The sequence below is a fragment of the Ceratotherium simum genome, chromosome 14 (genome assembly GCF_057802395.1).
Source record: "Ceratotherium simum simum isolate JZ-2026a chromosome 14, ASM5780239v1, whole genome shotgun sequence".
In the NCBI taxonomy this organism is placed as follows: domain Eukaryota; kingdom Metazoa; phylum Chordata; class Mammalia; order Perissodactyla; family Rhinocerotidae; genus Ceratotherium; species Ceratotherium simum.
The window spans coordinates 18,331,432-18,349,021 of NC_141913.1; the positions used below are offsets into that span (position 1 = coordinate 18,331,432).

A 17,590-nucleotide genomic window follows, 5' to 3' on the forward strand; every position below is an offset into this window, starting at 1 on the left:
AAAGCTTTCAAACAGTTTGGGCAGTGCCCAGCACCGTCCCCATAACTCACTTCATTATTTCAGCTCTACTTTGTGCAGTTGGCAGACCTCAGACGCCAAGTTTCTGCTTCAGCACTGGTCACAATCTCATGGAAGACTTTGGTACCAACACCCTCCGACCCCTCTCTGAGCTGAGAGTCTTTAACTCTTCAACAAAGCGACAGAATAAAAGGAGCAGGCTTTATTATCACCTATAACCGCACAGGATTTAAAAAAAAAAATCACACACACATAAGTGATGCTCAAACTTTGCTGTATTTAAGACTCATCCCAGGAGATTGTTAAAAAAGAAAATTCTCAAGTGGGTTTCATGGATTCTGATTCAGCACATCTTGGGTGGTACAGGAATCTATTTTTAACAAAAATTTGGATAACTCTGATACAGGCAATCCGTGCACTATTTTTTGAGGAACTGATAAACTAAATCAGGGTGTGTTTTTTCCTAAATATAATTATAGTCATTCTAATAATATTGCCATTTTAAGTTAGTTAGTAGATACTGTAGCATTCTGAGTACATTTGAGTTCATAATATTTCTGAAGAACATTTTTCTAAACTTTGGAAGTATTTTGAGCAAATGAATGGATAAAATGAAGTACAATGTAGTTTGTCACAGGTTTTCTGCTCTTTGGGGGACAAGAGTCATGGTTATCACTTCCCATGGCTGTGTTTCTGTTTTCTCCAGCTCTCCAAATGTTAAAGTGGGAGAAGCAGGAGGTTAGAGAACTAGGTTAGGTTAGAAGCAAAGACAGTAGAATGTTCCTGGGATTGCTTAAGTCACCCAGGATAATAGCAGAAATGAGGTAGACAGGAGTGTTAGGAGCCAGATAGGGAAATCCTCAGAAGAAGGTGAGAAATAGGCAATTTTCAGAGTTGAGGAAGGGCAGGTACACCTTCAAAACATGAGGAGTTTTTGAAGGGAAGTTATGGAATAGCATTCTGGATGCATCACTGGGAACCAGTTTTTGTCCCTAGACATTGAGGTTCCAAGGGCATGGGAGAATGAGTCATCTCTGCTGAAGGGGAGGGGAAGGAATGTTGTTGCCAGGGGGATCCAGTGGCTAAGACAGAAGGATGCCAAAGAAAGGTACTGGATTTCTCCCAACATCTTTGTTGTTGGTCAAAAGAGATTTCCTCAAACAACGAAATATTGTTTGGTGATCCCACTGGGTGCAAGAGCAAAGGACAAGTAGCATTTTGATTGAGGATAAGCAAACCCAGAATGTGACGACCTCACAAATCGCACAACACAAATATGGTCCAAGAAAATGTGCAGGAATTGCTTTCCCATTGGAAGCATAGTGGATGAAAGAACACACACTTCAGAGCAGGAGTTGAAAAGTAGGACATTTAGGGGCCAGCCAGGTAAGGTAGGTGAGTGGTGATGGCTAGGTGGAGAGCATGAACGAGAGATCTCTGGCTTCTCTAAAAGGGCTGACCTCAATTCTGCCCAATTATTTTCAGGTAGACATGTAGGATGCAGGGTAACAGAAATTCCCTATCATTGATGAAAGAGTTCCAAGTTTAAAATGTTGACAACTAATTCAAATATGAAATAACATGCACTGTAGGCCAAATCAAACATATCTGTGGCCAGATATGGCTCATACGCTGCCGTGTGTGGTCCAGCTTTGGAGCCAGAGAGACCTAGGCAGGAAGCTGACTCTGGGGCTATTCACTAAACCTCTCTGACCCTCAGTTTTCTCATTCATAAAATGATGGGTGGAATAATATCTAACTTTTATTCTTTTGCAAAAGGTTTAGACATACTATCCGTGTCATTAAATCAATGTACATAAAGTATTTTTCCAGTGTCTGCTACCTAGCAGATGCTCAGTAAATGGCTCTCATATTGACCAGACTCATGCATTTTTTCAACATTTCCTCCCAAAACTTAATAAACAAATATATCATCTTATAACACAGCTGTACTTTAGGTTAAGGTGTGACTATTAGTATAGAAAAGGCATGTGACTTAGATCACTTCTCCCAATTTCCCTGCCCTAGTGCCTTCTCTTTAGATCCACTGATCCTATAAGTGCCTGAAAGTCCTATGGCAGAAATATACATATTATACACTAAGAGAAGCTGTAGAGGAACATTTAAACTACATCACCAAAAGCATTTATTAAAGTAACTCTTTCTTTCCACGCAGTGCTTTGCTAGAAATGGTGCAAAGTGAATGAAACAGACACAGTACCTTTCCTCTTGGAAGACCTAAGACATATTCCAATGACAACAGATATTTTATATTCATATGAATAGGGATATAGCAAATGAAAAAATATTAATGAAGCAAAAAAAAGGAAACAAAAGAATGCCTGCATTTATTGGTAAGAGAAGAATCTGATACATGTCATATCAGGGGAAAATCATTTTGCCTTTTTCCATTGATCAGAAAGCTCATGAAGTGATGAGATTTCAAAACTGAATAATCTGAAGAGATTCCCTGGTGAGTTAACATGAAATGAATGCCTAGATATATAAAGAAGAGACTATTTCAAATAGAGTGAAGACTTGAGCAGAGGCTTAGAGATGGGAAAAAATGATTGCGTAAATGGATTTGACTATGCCTAGAAGGATATGATCTTGGTGAAGAACTAAGGGAGTGACCTGGCAATTCTGAGAACTAACTGATGTGAGGCAACACCCTTCCACTGAACTCCTCAGACTCCGCCTTCCTCAGGTAGAGTGTCCCGCAGGCCTAGGAAAAGTCTGCTGTTGTCTAGCTGAGCACTTATTTATCCTGATGTTTTTCATGGTGTTTTTCAGTTGGTTTAAGTTAACTTGTTCCTCTATTCTTTTCTATATTGTCTTCCTGAGTCCGCTTAGGGTTATCTAACAACTAAACTGAGGATGGGAACTGAGGAAAAAGAGACCATGCACCACCACTTAGTTTCTAATGTAGACATGGAGCCTTTACTCTGGCTGGCTTGCTGAGCCACGGCCATCTTCAGCGGCTATCAAGTGCCTATGTGTGGAAAACTGGCTGGATTCTCTCCTTCTTGGACTATGTTCCCCTTAACCTTGCCCACTCCTGTAGTTGTCTGGACTTTCTTGTCAAAATGATATTTTATTTCTGTTAGACTAAATTGTTCCAGGGACTTTTTTCTCTTTTAAAAACATTGTGTCCCATGATTGACTGGGAATTTAAAAAAAGGAGGAGGAAGGAAGCCTAATTTCTAACAAAATCTTTGAATCTGTCAGTCTTTGAATCTGTCAGTTTAACTCTGCAGGAATAAAGGGGTAAGCTGATTTGAAATGAGGTAACTATATCCATATTTGTACGAATAAAGTTTCAAGATGCCAATATATATTTCTTGCCCTTAGTTATTTTGAATATACGTAATAGAAAGCAAAAGTAAATATTTAAGTTTGTAATATTCTAAGAAGAGAGTTTGGTAGTGGTATAACACAAAGTCTCAGAATCTAAAGATGCCCCAAGAGGGCAAATGAGAACTTAGAGTAGGGAAATGTTTACTGTAGCCCCAACCGACTAATTCCAAGTTCTACTATTTCTGCAAGTGATCTTTTCAAAGGGAATGCTAATAGTCAAAATTCTAGGCATTTGCTTATATATTCCCTTCAGCTAAACAATATGTATTTTAGGAAATAATATCTTTTTGAAGAATAATTATTCATGAATAAAGTATAAAAGTCTTTTTTCCTCTTTCTAATTATAAATGGTGTCCAAGTAGTTCTTGAATTGCTAGATAATATTTTATAGATCACGAAGTTGGAGAATTTAGTAAGTGGCCCCATATATCCATTGACTTAATGGATATTTCCCAACACATGTGAGAAAATCAGAAAGTTGAGTGTCCTATACATACATTTCCGTTGAAGTTTGTGGCAGTTTCTGGGCACGATCACATCAGCAAGGCATATTGATAGGTAGTTTACCAGGTTAAATAACTGGTTTTGAATTTAATTGCCAACTTTCCACTCTAATAGTAACGCCAGATAGGGGAATAACAGAGTGAAGGGGCCTGCCCAGTATGCTATGCCTGCCTATGAAAACAAATAAGATCCTTAGGGTTTAATTAGAGAATTTATAATTACACCTAAAGCATGCTAGTGTTAAAACGGGAACTTTGGACATCTGGAAGAAGAGTCTAGATTTGGTCACTTGCCTTTAGGAAACTAAACCCAAGAAATTGTGACTGTCCAAAGGAGCAGGGATGCTCACACCTGGGGTTTATACACAGGCAGAAATGACAAAGGTGAACGTGAGCTGGTCTGCCAAGCAGAATAATTCAGGGGAGATAAATGGAAGAAGTAATTAAAGTCACAGGGAATCCACGATGATGCCTGGCTTCTTTGGTCTTAACATGAAAAGAAGTCATTTAAAAGGAAGAGTAGGTACATAATAAACATGTTCTTCCTTCATAAAAACACACATGGCCTCTGGAACTCACAACCACACAGGATGTCAGCTGGTATCAGAGAGTCCATTTAGGAAAAGAATGACTGAAGGGCCACCTGTGGCTACACAGGCTCGGTGGAAAGGGTCAGGAAAGGAGCATATACAGCAAAAGGTATAGAACAGCTTTGATAATAGAGAGCATTGTGCATCATTTTCTTCCTCTCCCCCGTCTTCTCCACCACCAATGCCACCAACAGTCATAGATTCATATATTTATATATGTGTTTGTTCATACCTATACCATCCTCTCCAGTATGTAAGAAATGCTAATAAGAGAGATAGGACCCTTGTTTCCATTTTTTTTTTGTTTCCAAAGTTATGAAAAGAAAGCGTTTTTTTGTTTGTTCCTTATGTGGTTTTAGCAATAACTTTGAGAAAATTACCTCTATCTTTTATAGCAGATCCCATCTAAAACTAGTTTTGTGTAGTTTAGGAATAAAATTTCAGGCTTCTTCGCATATTTTCTATTATCTCTCTCTCTCTCCATAAAAAGATAAATTTCAATGTCTCTAAGTGACTAGGAATCCACTCCACATGGTATAGCAAAATTTAAATTATACAATTTAGATTACCTTAGAGTAAAACTCCTGAAAAACAGAGAGCACAGCTTAAGTGTTTGGTCTAGAGGTAAGAACAAATGGAGTGGAAAAGTAGTAAAAGGTGGTCAGAGGGTTTAACACTTATCATCTGGCAGCCCAGTGCAGTTCCACTCCTTGGGAGACACAGCTAGGACAGGGCAGGTGTGTGTAAAGAGTGAAGCAATTCATGGATACTCAGCCATGAAATGGAAAATCAAAAAGCAATATGTACAACTGTAACTATCTTGGTCTATTCATATTAAAATATTAATACCTACTTTTCTTTGAAAGATATTACTTAATATTTACTGACAAGAAAAAAATGGTTTAGGAAGTGGAACATGTTCAATAAATGCGTTTAAACAGTGGTTTGCTTAACTCAGGGTAACAGTCGGCCAATTAAAATAAGTTTCCCATCCAAATGTGTCCTCTAATGTAGGATCACTTGGAAAAAATTTCCAAAATGCAGTATAACTTTTCACAGGGGTGACACATGGTCCTATTTTCCAAAGACTTTGATTGAATATTGGAATGCAATGGTATTTGACTCTGCTAGTATAGAATATTTAAACTTAAAAAGAAAATACTTAATTTGTTTATGCATAAGCCTATTAAAAAATGTTTCTTAGGGGCTCTTGTTAAGTTTATTCTCTAGAACATAACCTGTCTTTGAAGTGGTGTATTAGTTTTTAAAAAGTCATTCCCAAGCTGAATAATTAGACTGAAAACAAGCTATTCTTAGATAATATTCCACATACAAAGCTATGCACATGATGCTTTGATTCAAATAATATTCTTATAAAACTTTGTTATTGTTTGAGGTCTATATTCAGAGTGGCAACTTTTGTTTTTGATGATTATTCCATCCTGAAACAATTTCCCCCCTGCCCAATTAAACCAGAATTAGGAGCACATTTATATCTGATGAGGCTTAAACTTCTTAACCGCCTGCTTCAGAAGCGAAGACCTTTAGTGGTGGTGTTCATTTGGCTCTGCATAGAAGGCTCAAAAGAAAGCAGAATCAATTCCCTTATGTTTTTCTGGAAGAGGAAGGTTGCTTTTGTTGCTTTGATCTTAGCATGTTGTGCATTTTTTATTGGCTGTTGAATATAAAAGGCCATAGCCTCATCCGGTTTTTCTGCTATATTCTCATATTGTAAATCACATAATGTCTTCCAATCTAAAGTAAAATGCCTAGGTCCAAAATATCATTTCAAAACTGATTTATCATTACAGTTGGTAGAAAGATTTCCAGGGTTTAAGAAAACTATCCAATGTTTGATTAATACGCCACAGACTGCTAAAAATATATCCATGCACTTTAGACAACAAATTCCAGAATGTAGACATACCCTCATGCTATTTTACCCTTCTCCTACCATTGCAAGAGGCTGTTGTAGCTAATGTAGCAGCTGGCTAGGTTATTGCTTCTATAATATAATCCATAATGCAAAAGCAGCTCTGTTCCAAAGATTTTAGAGCAACTCAAGTTGTTTACATGACTCTGTTAGGTAATTTTCCTATAACTTTGTGCCAATTGCTGTCTTACTATTTGGCAAAAATCTTCATTACATCAAGACAACTGCACTTAGTTAAATTTCTCTCATACAGAGAATTATAGGAAAGTTACAGTTAGCTGATTCGAGGCCATCATCATAAAGTAAACATAGGGTTTTAGAAAATAAATGCAAACTATGAAAATGGAGTTGTATAATTAAACATCAAATAGTCCAAGTAATAAAAGTCATAGATTAATTGTCTCTCAGTTCTAGTCAGATCCTTTAAATACTGTCTCACGACCTGAGCATTGGTTCTTTCATCAGAAGAGTGCCTATCCTTAAAGTTTGGAAATTTCAGCTCTTTTGGAGCACCAATCAGCTGTAAAAAGTAATTGGCGTCTTCTTCCAAAGTTTCAAATTTCCCTACAAAATCATAGTTGATCAAACACGGATAGCAGAGTTTGCTGACCTTTTCCCAGTGAATGTCCATTCCTACTGGACGGTGGGAATCCAGCAAGTAGTGGACAAACTCTTTGAATTTGACTCCAGATCCATTATTTAACGCTTCTTCACAGGCATTTGGTCTATATTTCTTTATAATTGCCTTCCCGAATACTGGATGGTAATAACTATTGGGGTGTTCAAATTTGTCCCTAAATGCTGACACTAATCTTTCCATGGGATCACGAACAAACACAGCTTTGGTGTAGGTATTCAAACGAGTATATATCCCTTTTAAGTCGAAGCTATCTAGCTTTTTCAAATGCTTCCCATAGTGAACAGCATCATGGGAGATGTTGTATGTAGAGGGAGCCAATCCATTTAGTACCATCAGAATTCTTTTCCAGTTGGAACAGCCAGCCTTGGGTACTTCGCAATATAAGATTCTGTGCTTATCTTCTACATAGATCCTGGATACCATATGAAAAAGATGTGATTGAGGATGACTCACTCCCCCGTATTTCTTGCAAAACTCCTGTAGGAAAGACCTGCGTTTCTCTTGGGTCTCATCAGTTTTCTTCCATCTGTTGTCTTTGACTAAACTTTTGTTTAAAGGGCGAATGTCCAATGGCCAATTCATTTCATTGAGCTTCTTGAAAAGGGTCTTAGTTCCCTGATGTTTTTCAATCAACTTAATTGTTGGTGACCCTGTGGTCTTACCCAAAGATTGATTCTCTCCTTGTGAGTGGCTGGTCTCTGTTAAGACCCTAGTAGGCCTCTCAGAGTTTAAATTTTCCTTTTTTCCCTTGGGATCATCAGGTATGTGGAACTTGGGGTGCTGTTAAAATAGAGAAGGAGAAATGTTGAAAGTACATTCACAAACATGGGTATACCAGGTAAAGAACTTAACATATTTGTTTTAAAATACTACAGAGGAGAGCAAATTCCATATAAGCTGCCAGAAAAAATTAGCAAAGCATGCTTAATATACATTTTGTAGTAAGCTTCTTCACAGAAAACATTACCATGAAAAATGGTATCCACACATCATTTTGAACCAGTTTCATATTTTATATTATATCTATATGGGTTACTTATATGTTATTATTCATTTAATGTTACATTAATAGATTTTATCATGCTGAATTATCTGAACATTATTGGGATAAAACTACTGGTTACTAATTTGAATCTATGATCATAGTAAGTTTGTTATTGTCTTTGTATTATCTTTACATCTATGGTTATCAATTATATAACCTTATAAACTACAAAAACAAAAATGGTATCCATAAGATGGAAAGAAACTGGTCCTGAATTTTCCTCTTGGTTTTGGCTGTAATGCAATAGAATGTAACTCCATCATTCTGTAGGTCAATGATTCTTGAGCTATGTGTTACCTTCAAGCACTGATTTAGTTAGTGTACCTGAATGTAGATTCAAAATGTAGCTGTTTTCAGGTTGAAATCTCTGTTGTTGTTTTGGGGGCATCTTGTAATGCACAAAACAGTTCAAAGTCATAAATTACAACTTAAAATTGTAGCAAGGCTAATTATAAAATCTTGATGACCACGTCAGTTTTTTAAGCACTTGCACAAAGTGATATATACTTTTTCCTTTGGAAAATGTTTTATTTTTCTAAATTCATTTATCACAATAATACAATAACTATAATCATACTAATATACAATTTCATCCACGTATAAGACCTTCTCTCTTCCCCAAGTGAAGAATGACCGAGGAATCCAGAAAAGTCAACTAGATGTCCTGATATATAAAATTGTATCAAAGGTAGAATGAGAATTTAGTTCTCTAGCCAGTGGGATGAATCAGCCCATCTACCATCTGCTCTTCCTCTGACTACATCACTCCTACAGCTCTCGCAGTGACTGGGTAAAGGAAGACACGGAAGACAGGATTTACAAGGTGGCATCCTTGGACAGGACAAAATTTATAAGGGCTTTGGCTTTTACTCCAGGTAATCTAGGGAAACTTTGGAGGGCTCTGAGCAGAGAAGTAACATGATCTCACTTAGATGTGAAAAGGATGGTTGAGAAGAAGACTGGACTGGAGATATACATATACATACACATATACACATACATATACACACACATATACAGGTCAGCGTGTTATTGGAAAAATTAACAAATAAATGATGTACTGTAAGAGTAATGAATAGGACCACCAGCATAGAGGTGGAGGGAGTGGTGGGGAAAGTTTCCTAGGGGAGATGTGTCTATATAGAGACAGATATATATAGACATAGATATAGAAAAAGATATAGATATATTTATCATTGTATCCTCAGTGTCTAGAATGGTCTACAGCTTATAGTAATTGCTCTCAGATATTTGCTGAATGAACGAATGAATGAATGAATGGAATTAGGTCTTCAAGGATGATGAGGAATTGTCTAGCAAACTGAGCAAAAGAGCAGAGGAATGAAGAATGGTGGATGGAAGCCACTTCCAGGCATCATGGCCCCTTCACTAGCTGAGCTTTAAGAGAGGTGCTTCCTTGTAGTGCAAGATTATATGAGTAACACCAACTTGTGCAGCCCCATAAAACAGCTGCCCAAATCTTCCATACTGTTGAGCCAACTATTTGGGGTTTCAACTCTAAAACCTTTCGTTTGCTGTCTCCTCAGAGACTGCCAGGATGACTTCAAAGCCCTGAATCCCTCTTTACTCTGATCAATGACTTGTCATCCATAAAGTTCTCACAGATAATATAAAATTTGACTTGAGGTTTGAAAGATCATTGGGTTACTGGTAGACTGCATGGGAAGTACTTAGCACAGGCTTGAAGTAAAACTGCCACTAGATTTCTACTACTACTTCTACTACTACAACTATAAATAATAATTGCTATTATTATTGTTTTAATAGTAGTAGTAATAGTATTCTATCCCAGTGACCTAGTGAATTTCAAGGTTCCAGGTTTATCATGCAGACTGTAATTTGCGTGTCTCTGCATATGCCCTAATTAGTTCTCTCCCTGCCCCACTAACAAAAACAAAAACAAAAACAAAATTAACCTTCCACTATGCCCTCTGGAACTTCTGCCTGTGATCATCAAATTCCCCTTTAATCTTCAGGGACTTCTGGAATGTTTTTTTCCCATGACTTTCTCTAAATGAAACCTGGCTTTTACTCCAGGTAAACTAGGGAAACTTTGGAGGGCTCTGAGCAGAGAAGTAACATGATCTCACTTAGATGTGAAAAGGATGGTTGAGAAGAAGACTGGACTTGGGGGCTGGGCCCCAAGACTCTGCTTCCCTTGCACTTTCTCAAGTAGATGAAACTTCACTTCCTTGAACTGCTTGTCTCTCAGGTCAGAAGATAGGATGTTATTTCCACTGCTGCTTCCAGGACACTTCCCCTGGCAAAATCTCCTGCTTCTGTAAAGCACATGTGTCCTGCTGAACTCCCCTTTCCCCCTCCTCACGCTGTCATCTGCCTTTACCACTGATCTTTGCACTGTAGGCACTGAAGACTTCAGCTCCTAGCTCAGAGTTTGCTTCTTCATCCCCACTCTTGTCATTATGTGTAGTGACTCCGACACCCATTAAACTCTCGGTTCCTTGACCACCTCATCTTTAATAGAAGTGTTCTCTGTTTCACATAGACCTTCCCATTGCCAGAGCCTGCACTGCCTTCATCCTCTCTCTGACCACCATTGTCTAACCTTCGAGCTCATTATGACTTCCAGTTTTGCAATTCTTTGGCCACTTTTCACTATGTTATCCAAGCTCTTAGCAGCCAACATGCCTGGTTCTTCTTCTTTGAGCTCTTAGAAAGTCACCTCTGTTCACTGTTCACCTTGTCTGAGTTATGTACTCCTCTCCCACAGAACCCTGCTTGTTTTCCTCATCACACTTATCACAGTGTGGAATGATTTTATTTTCTTCTATATTGTCTTCTGTTGTCCATTCCACCTCTCTTGCACTAGATTATGACTGCAGAGGTCTTATCTTTCTCGTTCTCTGTTGGGTCTCTGGTACCTAGCACAGAGCCCAGCACATAGAGATGATCAATAATAATTGTTTAATGAGTAAATGTGATTATAACTTACTGATGAAAATAATTGTTTTATGACCTTCTCAAAGAAAACAGTGTTAATCGAAAGGTCAAGGTTAACTTAGATAAGTAATCTACCAGTTCTTGTTAAGACGCTGAAAATCTGTATTCAAACACATGTTTGGCAGGAGAGAAAGCAAATAAAATAGGCACATGTAGAGCTGCTCGTGCTAAAGTAGGTATGGCGGGCTTGGAGCCTTACCTGTCTGCCAAGTCAGATTGGTTCAAAGTCACTCAATACTGCCTTGGAACCCTGGAGGCTTGCCAGCAATCTGGACTCCTAGGCCTCACAGTGGGCACACCTACGCAGAATCTCAGGGGGTGGGGCTCCCAACTCTAATTTAAGCAAGCTCTCTGGGCGCCTACAGGCAGTAATACCATTTGGGGACCACTGAACTAAAGTATAGCAAAGGAAAGTGAAACTAATGAGAGTTCATCTCAGATCATCCAGGAGAGAAAGACACCAAATACGGTGGACATGAATATTTCAGTCAGCAGAGGCAAATACTCTGTTGTAGGCAGGGATGTCATCAGCCCTCACATGAACCAGATGTAATACCCTCACATTTATCTATGCTCCCCAAGCGACTTCTTAATGACAAGTTTGGCTAGGGAGATCACTGCATGAGGGAAAGAATCATTGCTCATAAGTTAGAGTTTATCTCCTGGTAGTTTATTTAGTACTAGTCAGTTTCCTCAGCTCTGATCAAATCAAGATATGGGTCAAGTGTTAATTCTAAGTAATGATGCCCTATGAGGCTTCTTGTTGGATGGCCACTAGACCTCTCCCAGCAACCCCTTACTGCACCATCACTCACCTTATAAAAACCATAATTAGGATGTGGTGACATCCCTCCCTCCCCCCACTCCCACCCCAGTTCCTCCAATCATGACTGAGGGGCTAGGACTACCAAAATTGAGGTTAAATGTATTTTAAATTTGTAGCTTAAACCAATGAATTTCCACCACCACCATCATAATGATAACAACAACAACAACACAAAAAAGAGTAAACTCTTACATCTTACTTTGCTCTGATTGTCCCCAAAGCAAAGGTATATAAAGCCAAACTTATCCTGTTCCTTCCAAAAGTGTCTCCTCCTGCACTTTTCTATTTCTGACATGGTTCTGTTACATTCTGGTCACCCACTCGCAAAATTGGAGAGATGCTTTAACAATCAGAAAGTAAATTGGTTAATTTGCATCTCATAATGTCTTTAAAGAAATCTTTTCTTTTTTATTTATTCTCTCTTAATTGGATATTCTTTAGTATCCTCCTAATTAGTCTCCCTGAAAATTATTACCAAATTAGTCTTCCTAAAACATTTTACTTTTCATTCCTTAAAATTTGGAACGGGCTTAACTGTATATAAACTAAAGTCCCGATTCCTTAGCTGGCATTGGCAGCCTGTCACTGCAGGGCCTCTTGTCACTGTGTGCTCTGCTCCTGTCCTGACATGTTCTCTGCCCTCTACTTGCTTCCATCAGACTCTCAGCATCCTTCACCCACATCCTCCCCCTTTCTCAGGACTTTCCAAATCTCCTAGGCTGATATAAAATCCTGCTTTCTCCAAGAAAACCACCCAGGTCTCCAGCGAGAGATTCTACTCTCTTCGAAACAACTTGAGCACTTCGTCTGTATCACCTGTACAGAAAGTAATTTTATTCCAGCTTACATTGTTATTTGATTTTCTCATTGGAGAAACTCTTTTAGCCACAGCTAAATGGTAAACTATGGCAGAAAGCTACAATTTTTTCGATAAATACCTTTAAAGAGTGGATATTATTGCAAAGTTAGTTGAAAGATACATAACTACAGAGAAAAAAATAAGTATTCAAAGAAGTCTAACGAAAAAATTTGTGGAATATTCATTAACTCTGGAGTAAATCTGAAAGCCTCATTCCCCTTAGTTTTTAAGGCCTCTGTATCAATGTGCCTCCTCTGTGAAGTCTTCTCTAATCTTCAACACTGAAATTAATTGCTCATCCTCTTTCCCTCTCAAAGTCATGGAGCGCCTACTACACATCAGGCGCTGTGCTAGATGCCAGGGATGGCAGGGTGGATGTGACCAATGTGGCCCTTGCCCACATGGAGCTGATATTCTTATATAGAAAATATGTATTAAGCAAATAATTACACAATTAATTAATCTATTACCGTAGTGGCAAAGGCTGCAGCAGCATACTACTGGAGGCTGGGAGAGCAGAAACGGGAGTGCAGGGCATGGAGACAAGTCTGACTCAGTTTGAGGGCTAAGTCTTCTGTTTAGCACCTTATATTTTACCCTAGTTAGTTGTTACAGTTAGTTGGTTAGGTGACTATCTCTCCCATTTACTTTAAGTTGATTAAAGATCAGTGTGCAGTGTTATTAATCTATATAACCTCCACTAGTATCTAGACTAGTCTCTTGCATAAACATATGTTTTGAATTTAACTGAGGTGAAGAGCAGTAGCATTCCCGTACTGCCCCTTATTCAGCAGCTAACTCACATTGGCTTTATGCTGTTGACAAGCATTGTACTGCTGTAAGACTTTATCTGCTCTTGTGGGGCTGATTATGCAACACAAGGACTCTGATCATTCATTCATTCAACACACATGTATTGAACTACTGCTATATGCTGTGTTTGACATCGTATAAACAAAGACGAAGTAGATAAAATTTATGGCCCCTTGAGGAAGTCCAAGTTTAATTGGATTGATAAAAATAAGCAGTTTATGAAAAAAATGTGATAACTGCTGTAAAGAAAGGATGCATAGGGTATTTGGGAAACAGAGAAAAGAGTACTTAATTTTTCTGAAGAGATCTTTGGGGGCAAACTTTGTAGAGGAGGTGATGCCTGAGATGAGTCTGAGAGGATGACTGGGAAGTTGGCAGTTGTATAAGCCAGGGATGGGGAGGACTGTACATGTTGCCATCGAGAGGACACTTGGGGACCAGATTCAGATGAGAGGGAGAGGCAGGCAGGGTTGGGATTCACTCCAGGAGGGCCTTGCGCCCATATAGAGTCTGGACTTTGTTACATAGTGACAGGGATTTTCAATAAGGAAAAGACAGAATGAACATTCTAGTAGCGGTGAGGAGGTGCAGTTGGGGGCACAAGGATCATCTAGAAGGTGATTGTGATTGACTGTCCATCAGAAATTCTCTGGAGAGGAACTAAGACAATGGGGTCAAAATGAAAAAAAGGGAACTATTTGAGGCAAATTTAGGAAATTGATCAGACTGGAAGAGTGGGGGTGAAGGAAGTGTAAAGAATGGCTTCCCATTTCCCAGAGAGGAAATAGGAGTAGCAGATATGATGAGAGGCTATGGAGTAGGTGTGGGTACTCACTATCTTCAATTCCAGATCTTTTGAGTTTGAGGTGCCCTCGGGAGACTCTGAAGGCTGGGTATACAGATTTGGGAGATGTTGGCTGGTAGAGATGCTAGCTGGATTTATGGGCTTTGGAGGCATTGCCTGGTCAGAGCATAGAAATGATCACAATGTCTGCTGTTTACTGAGTGCCTGCTACGTGCCAGACCCATAGCACACGCTGCCACCTACTGCCGTGATAATCTTTCACTTCCATTTTCCAGATGAAGAAATGGAGCCTCAAAAATATTAATTTGTTTAAGGCACACAACTTAAGAAAAAGGGACCATTCATGAGCCCAGTTTTTTTCCTGAGCTCAAAGACTTTTCCCGTTCTCCTTGTACATTGCAGAGGAAAGAGGGGAATCTAGGATAGGATCTAGAGGGCTCCACTGCTTGGAGAATGATGAGGGGGAAGAAGAGCCTGTGAGTGAGACTGTAATGACTGGCTCGTGGTGCAAATAAGTGTTTTCCTTTTCTGGTCTGAGTTCCTTGGAGGGCAGGGAGGATTTCTTGGAGAAGGTGTGTGCCATGCAAAATCCTTTCCATTTCTTGCCTCTGTGACATGTTTCCTGTCTCTTGAATATTCTTCTCCATTTTGTTTGCCTCGGTAAAAGGCTGGGGCATGGAGCAAGCTGATTTAGTCACTGCATCAACCCAAGGATGAGACACGAATATAGGGTATGTTCATTTTACAGATAAAGGGCTTGAAGCTCAGAGAGTCTGTGTAACTCGCCCAAGTTAACACAGCTATTGCTAATGCTGTTCTTCAAACCTCAGTCTTCGTCCTTTATGACTCTTTCGGCTGCATCACATGTCAAGCAATCTATTCCCTGTCTAATGCCCATTAAATGAATTAATGTAAGTAAAGCAGCAAGCATATGCCTGTCACAAGAGAGTATGGTAGTTGAGAGCCTGGATTTTGAGTCAAACGGACCTGGTTTTGTGTCTCTGTTCCATCATTTTCCACCTGGAGAACTTTGACTAACCTATTTTATTTTTCTAAGCTTCAGTTTTCTTGTCTGTAAGATGGGGATAATAATAGCATCCACCTTGTAGGGTAGTTGAATTATAGTAAATGTGTGTAGAGAGTGCTTAGTGTAAAGTTTGTTTTCTATAAATATTAGGTATTTTTATTGATTTATTCAATAAATATTTATTTATTGAGCATCTTTATGTTACAAGCATTTTCTGGGTGAATATTAGTGTTTTCCTCTGCTTTTTTCATCTCTTCCTCCTCTTCTCTCTCAAAACACTTAGCAAAGTTAAGAGGATATGATGAATGTTCAATGGAGATACAGATGAATGGAAGAAAGGTTGAAGACAATTGAAGACAGAATGAGAAACAAAAAAAATCAACCGAAGTAGAGGCAAAGGCAAAGAAAGAAAACAGAATAAAGAAAGCACAATTATAGGTAATAGGAAGGAATAATGAACACTTTGGGTTAGAGAGAAACTGGTGAATTTTAGCCCCTTCAAGCTGCAATCTTCAAATCGTTTAAACCGCTTACACACAAAGCAACAGTTTGGCAGTGAGGCTATTCAAGTTGACTCAACAAGCTAATTTCTATGGTCATCTTGGATGCAAAGATTGCAATTATGATTTTATTTGCCTATTCTTTCAATTTTGGATTTAATTCCTCTCTATTTTTTCCCTTAAAGCCAAAGAAACTTAAAATATGGGGACTGAGAATGTAACACAATGTGAACATCAAGGGGAAGTTTCTATTGAGAATAGTGCTGCTCTCTGGTTTGGCAAGACCACCAGAAACTGAAAACAGATATAACCTTAATGTATATAAGTAGATAAGGCTTCTCCCCAAGGGGTTCAATATGCTTTTGTCGATTTATCATTTTATCTTCCTTTTAAGTTTTGTTGAGAAAATGAGGCTATTCTTTTGGTTTCAAATTTACAGATAAATAAACTGAGATAGACTCGTGTCATAACTTGCCCAAGGTCACTCTGTAAAGTCAATGGAGAAGTTAGAAACATAGAACAGGTCTCTAATTCCAACCCAGGACGTTTTCATTAACAGAAAACCTTGCTTTTTAAAGAAACTCAAAACTTAATGAGGAGCTGCAACTTGATAAAGTGAAATACATTCAAAATGTTTGGTCTTCACTATTTTATCTCTTAGGTTGTGTCTGCACATGGCACATGTGAATGAGAATGACCAAATATAGTGAATTACAGTTGGCATAAAAGAATAAGAAGAAGTGGATGTTTGACTACTAGGATTTTGATATTTCACTGGAATTTCAGATATCTAATAGATTTGGAACATGGTTCTTTAATATCTCCAGGTTGATGTTTAGTTTTCTAAAAATTAGTATTTGTTGGCCAGCCTTTCCTCCTCTTGTTTCAAAGATGAACAACAACAATAGTGTGTGTATCTCGGAGGGTTCTGGAGGAAATGTAGGGCACCCTGACTCTGACACCTGGTTCTAGACAGTGCAGTTGCTAAGCATTCTTGCTCTTGTTTTCGGGAGTATGGTGGAGAAGAAGGAACCAGCTGCCTTGGTTTGGAATGCCTAAGTGTAAAGTTTTCTTTTTTGGGGAGGGGTGTTGTTACGGGCATGGATTAATAAGCAAGAGATTTTCCTAGGCAATGGGAATGAGTCTGTGAGGTGACACAGGAAGGGTCAGAGACATGGGTCAGCAATGGAGGAGGAGGTTTGGGTGCTCATAGGATGGAGAAGGAAGTGTAAAACAGAAGAAGGATGGGGGCCAGCCCCGTGGCTTAGCGGTTAAGTGTGTGCGCTCCGTTAGTGGCGGCCCAGGTTCAGATCCCAGGCGCGCACCAATGCACCGCTTATCCGGCCATGCTGAGGCGGCGTCCCACATACAGCAACTAGAAGGATGTGCAACTATGACATATAACTATCTACTGGGGCTTTGGGGAGAAAAAGGGGGAAAAAAAAAAAGGAAGAGGATTGGCAATAGATGTCAGCTCAGGGCCGGTCTTCCTCAGCAAAAAGAGGAGGATTGGCACGGATGTTAGCTCAGGGCTGAACTTCCTCACAAAAAAAAAGAAGGCAGCTATTGTAAGGCGGGGAGCATGGTGGCTGAATAGATCAGCAAAGTATAAAGAACACTGAATTTTGAATCATATCACCCAAGTCCTCCTCTTTGAACCCATTTACCCAAGGTCATGGAAAATCTCAGCCC

The 17,590-nt window shown here is 39.0% G+C and overlaps 1 protein-coding gene across 5 annotated transcripts in view; it reads right to left on the minus strand.

Annotated features, from left to right (window-relative positions):
- Positions 1-275: 275 nt before the first annotated feature.
- CHST9 (carbohydrate sulfotransferase 9) overlaps positions 276-17,590 on the minus strand; it is a 253,269-nt gene continuing 235,954 nt past the window's right edge. For all 5 annotated transcript variants that reach the window (XM_087439094.1, XM_087439096.1, XM_087439093.1 and 2 more), the window contains one exon: positions 276-7,821. In XM_087439094.1, the coding sequence (XP_087295220.1) occupies positions 6,736-7,821 (1,086 nt within the window). In that variant the 3' untranslated portion in view covers positions 276-6,735. The remainder of the gene's footprint in view (positions 7,822-17,590) is intronic.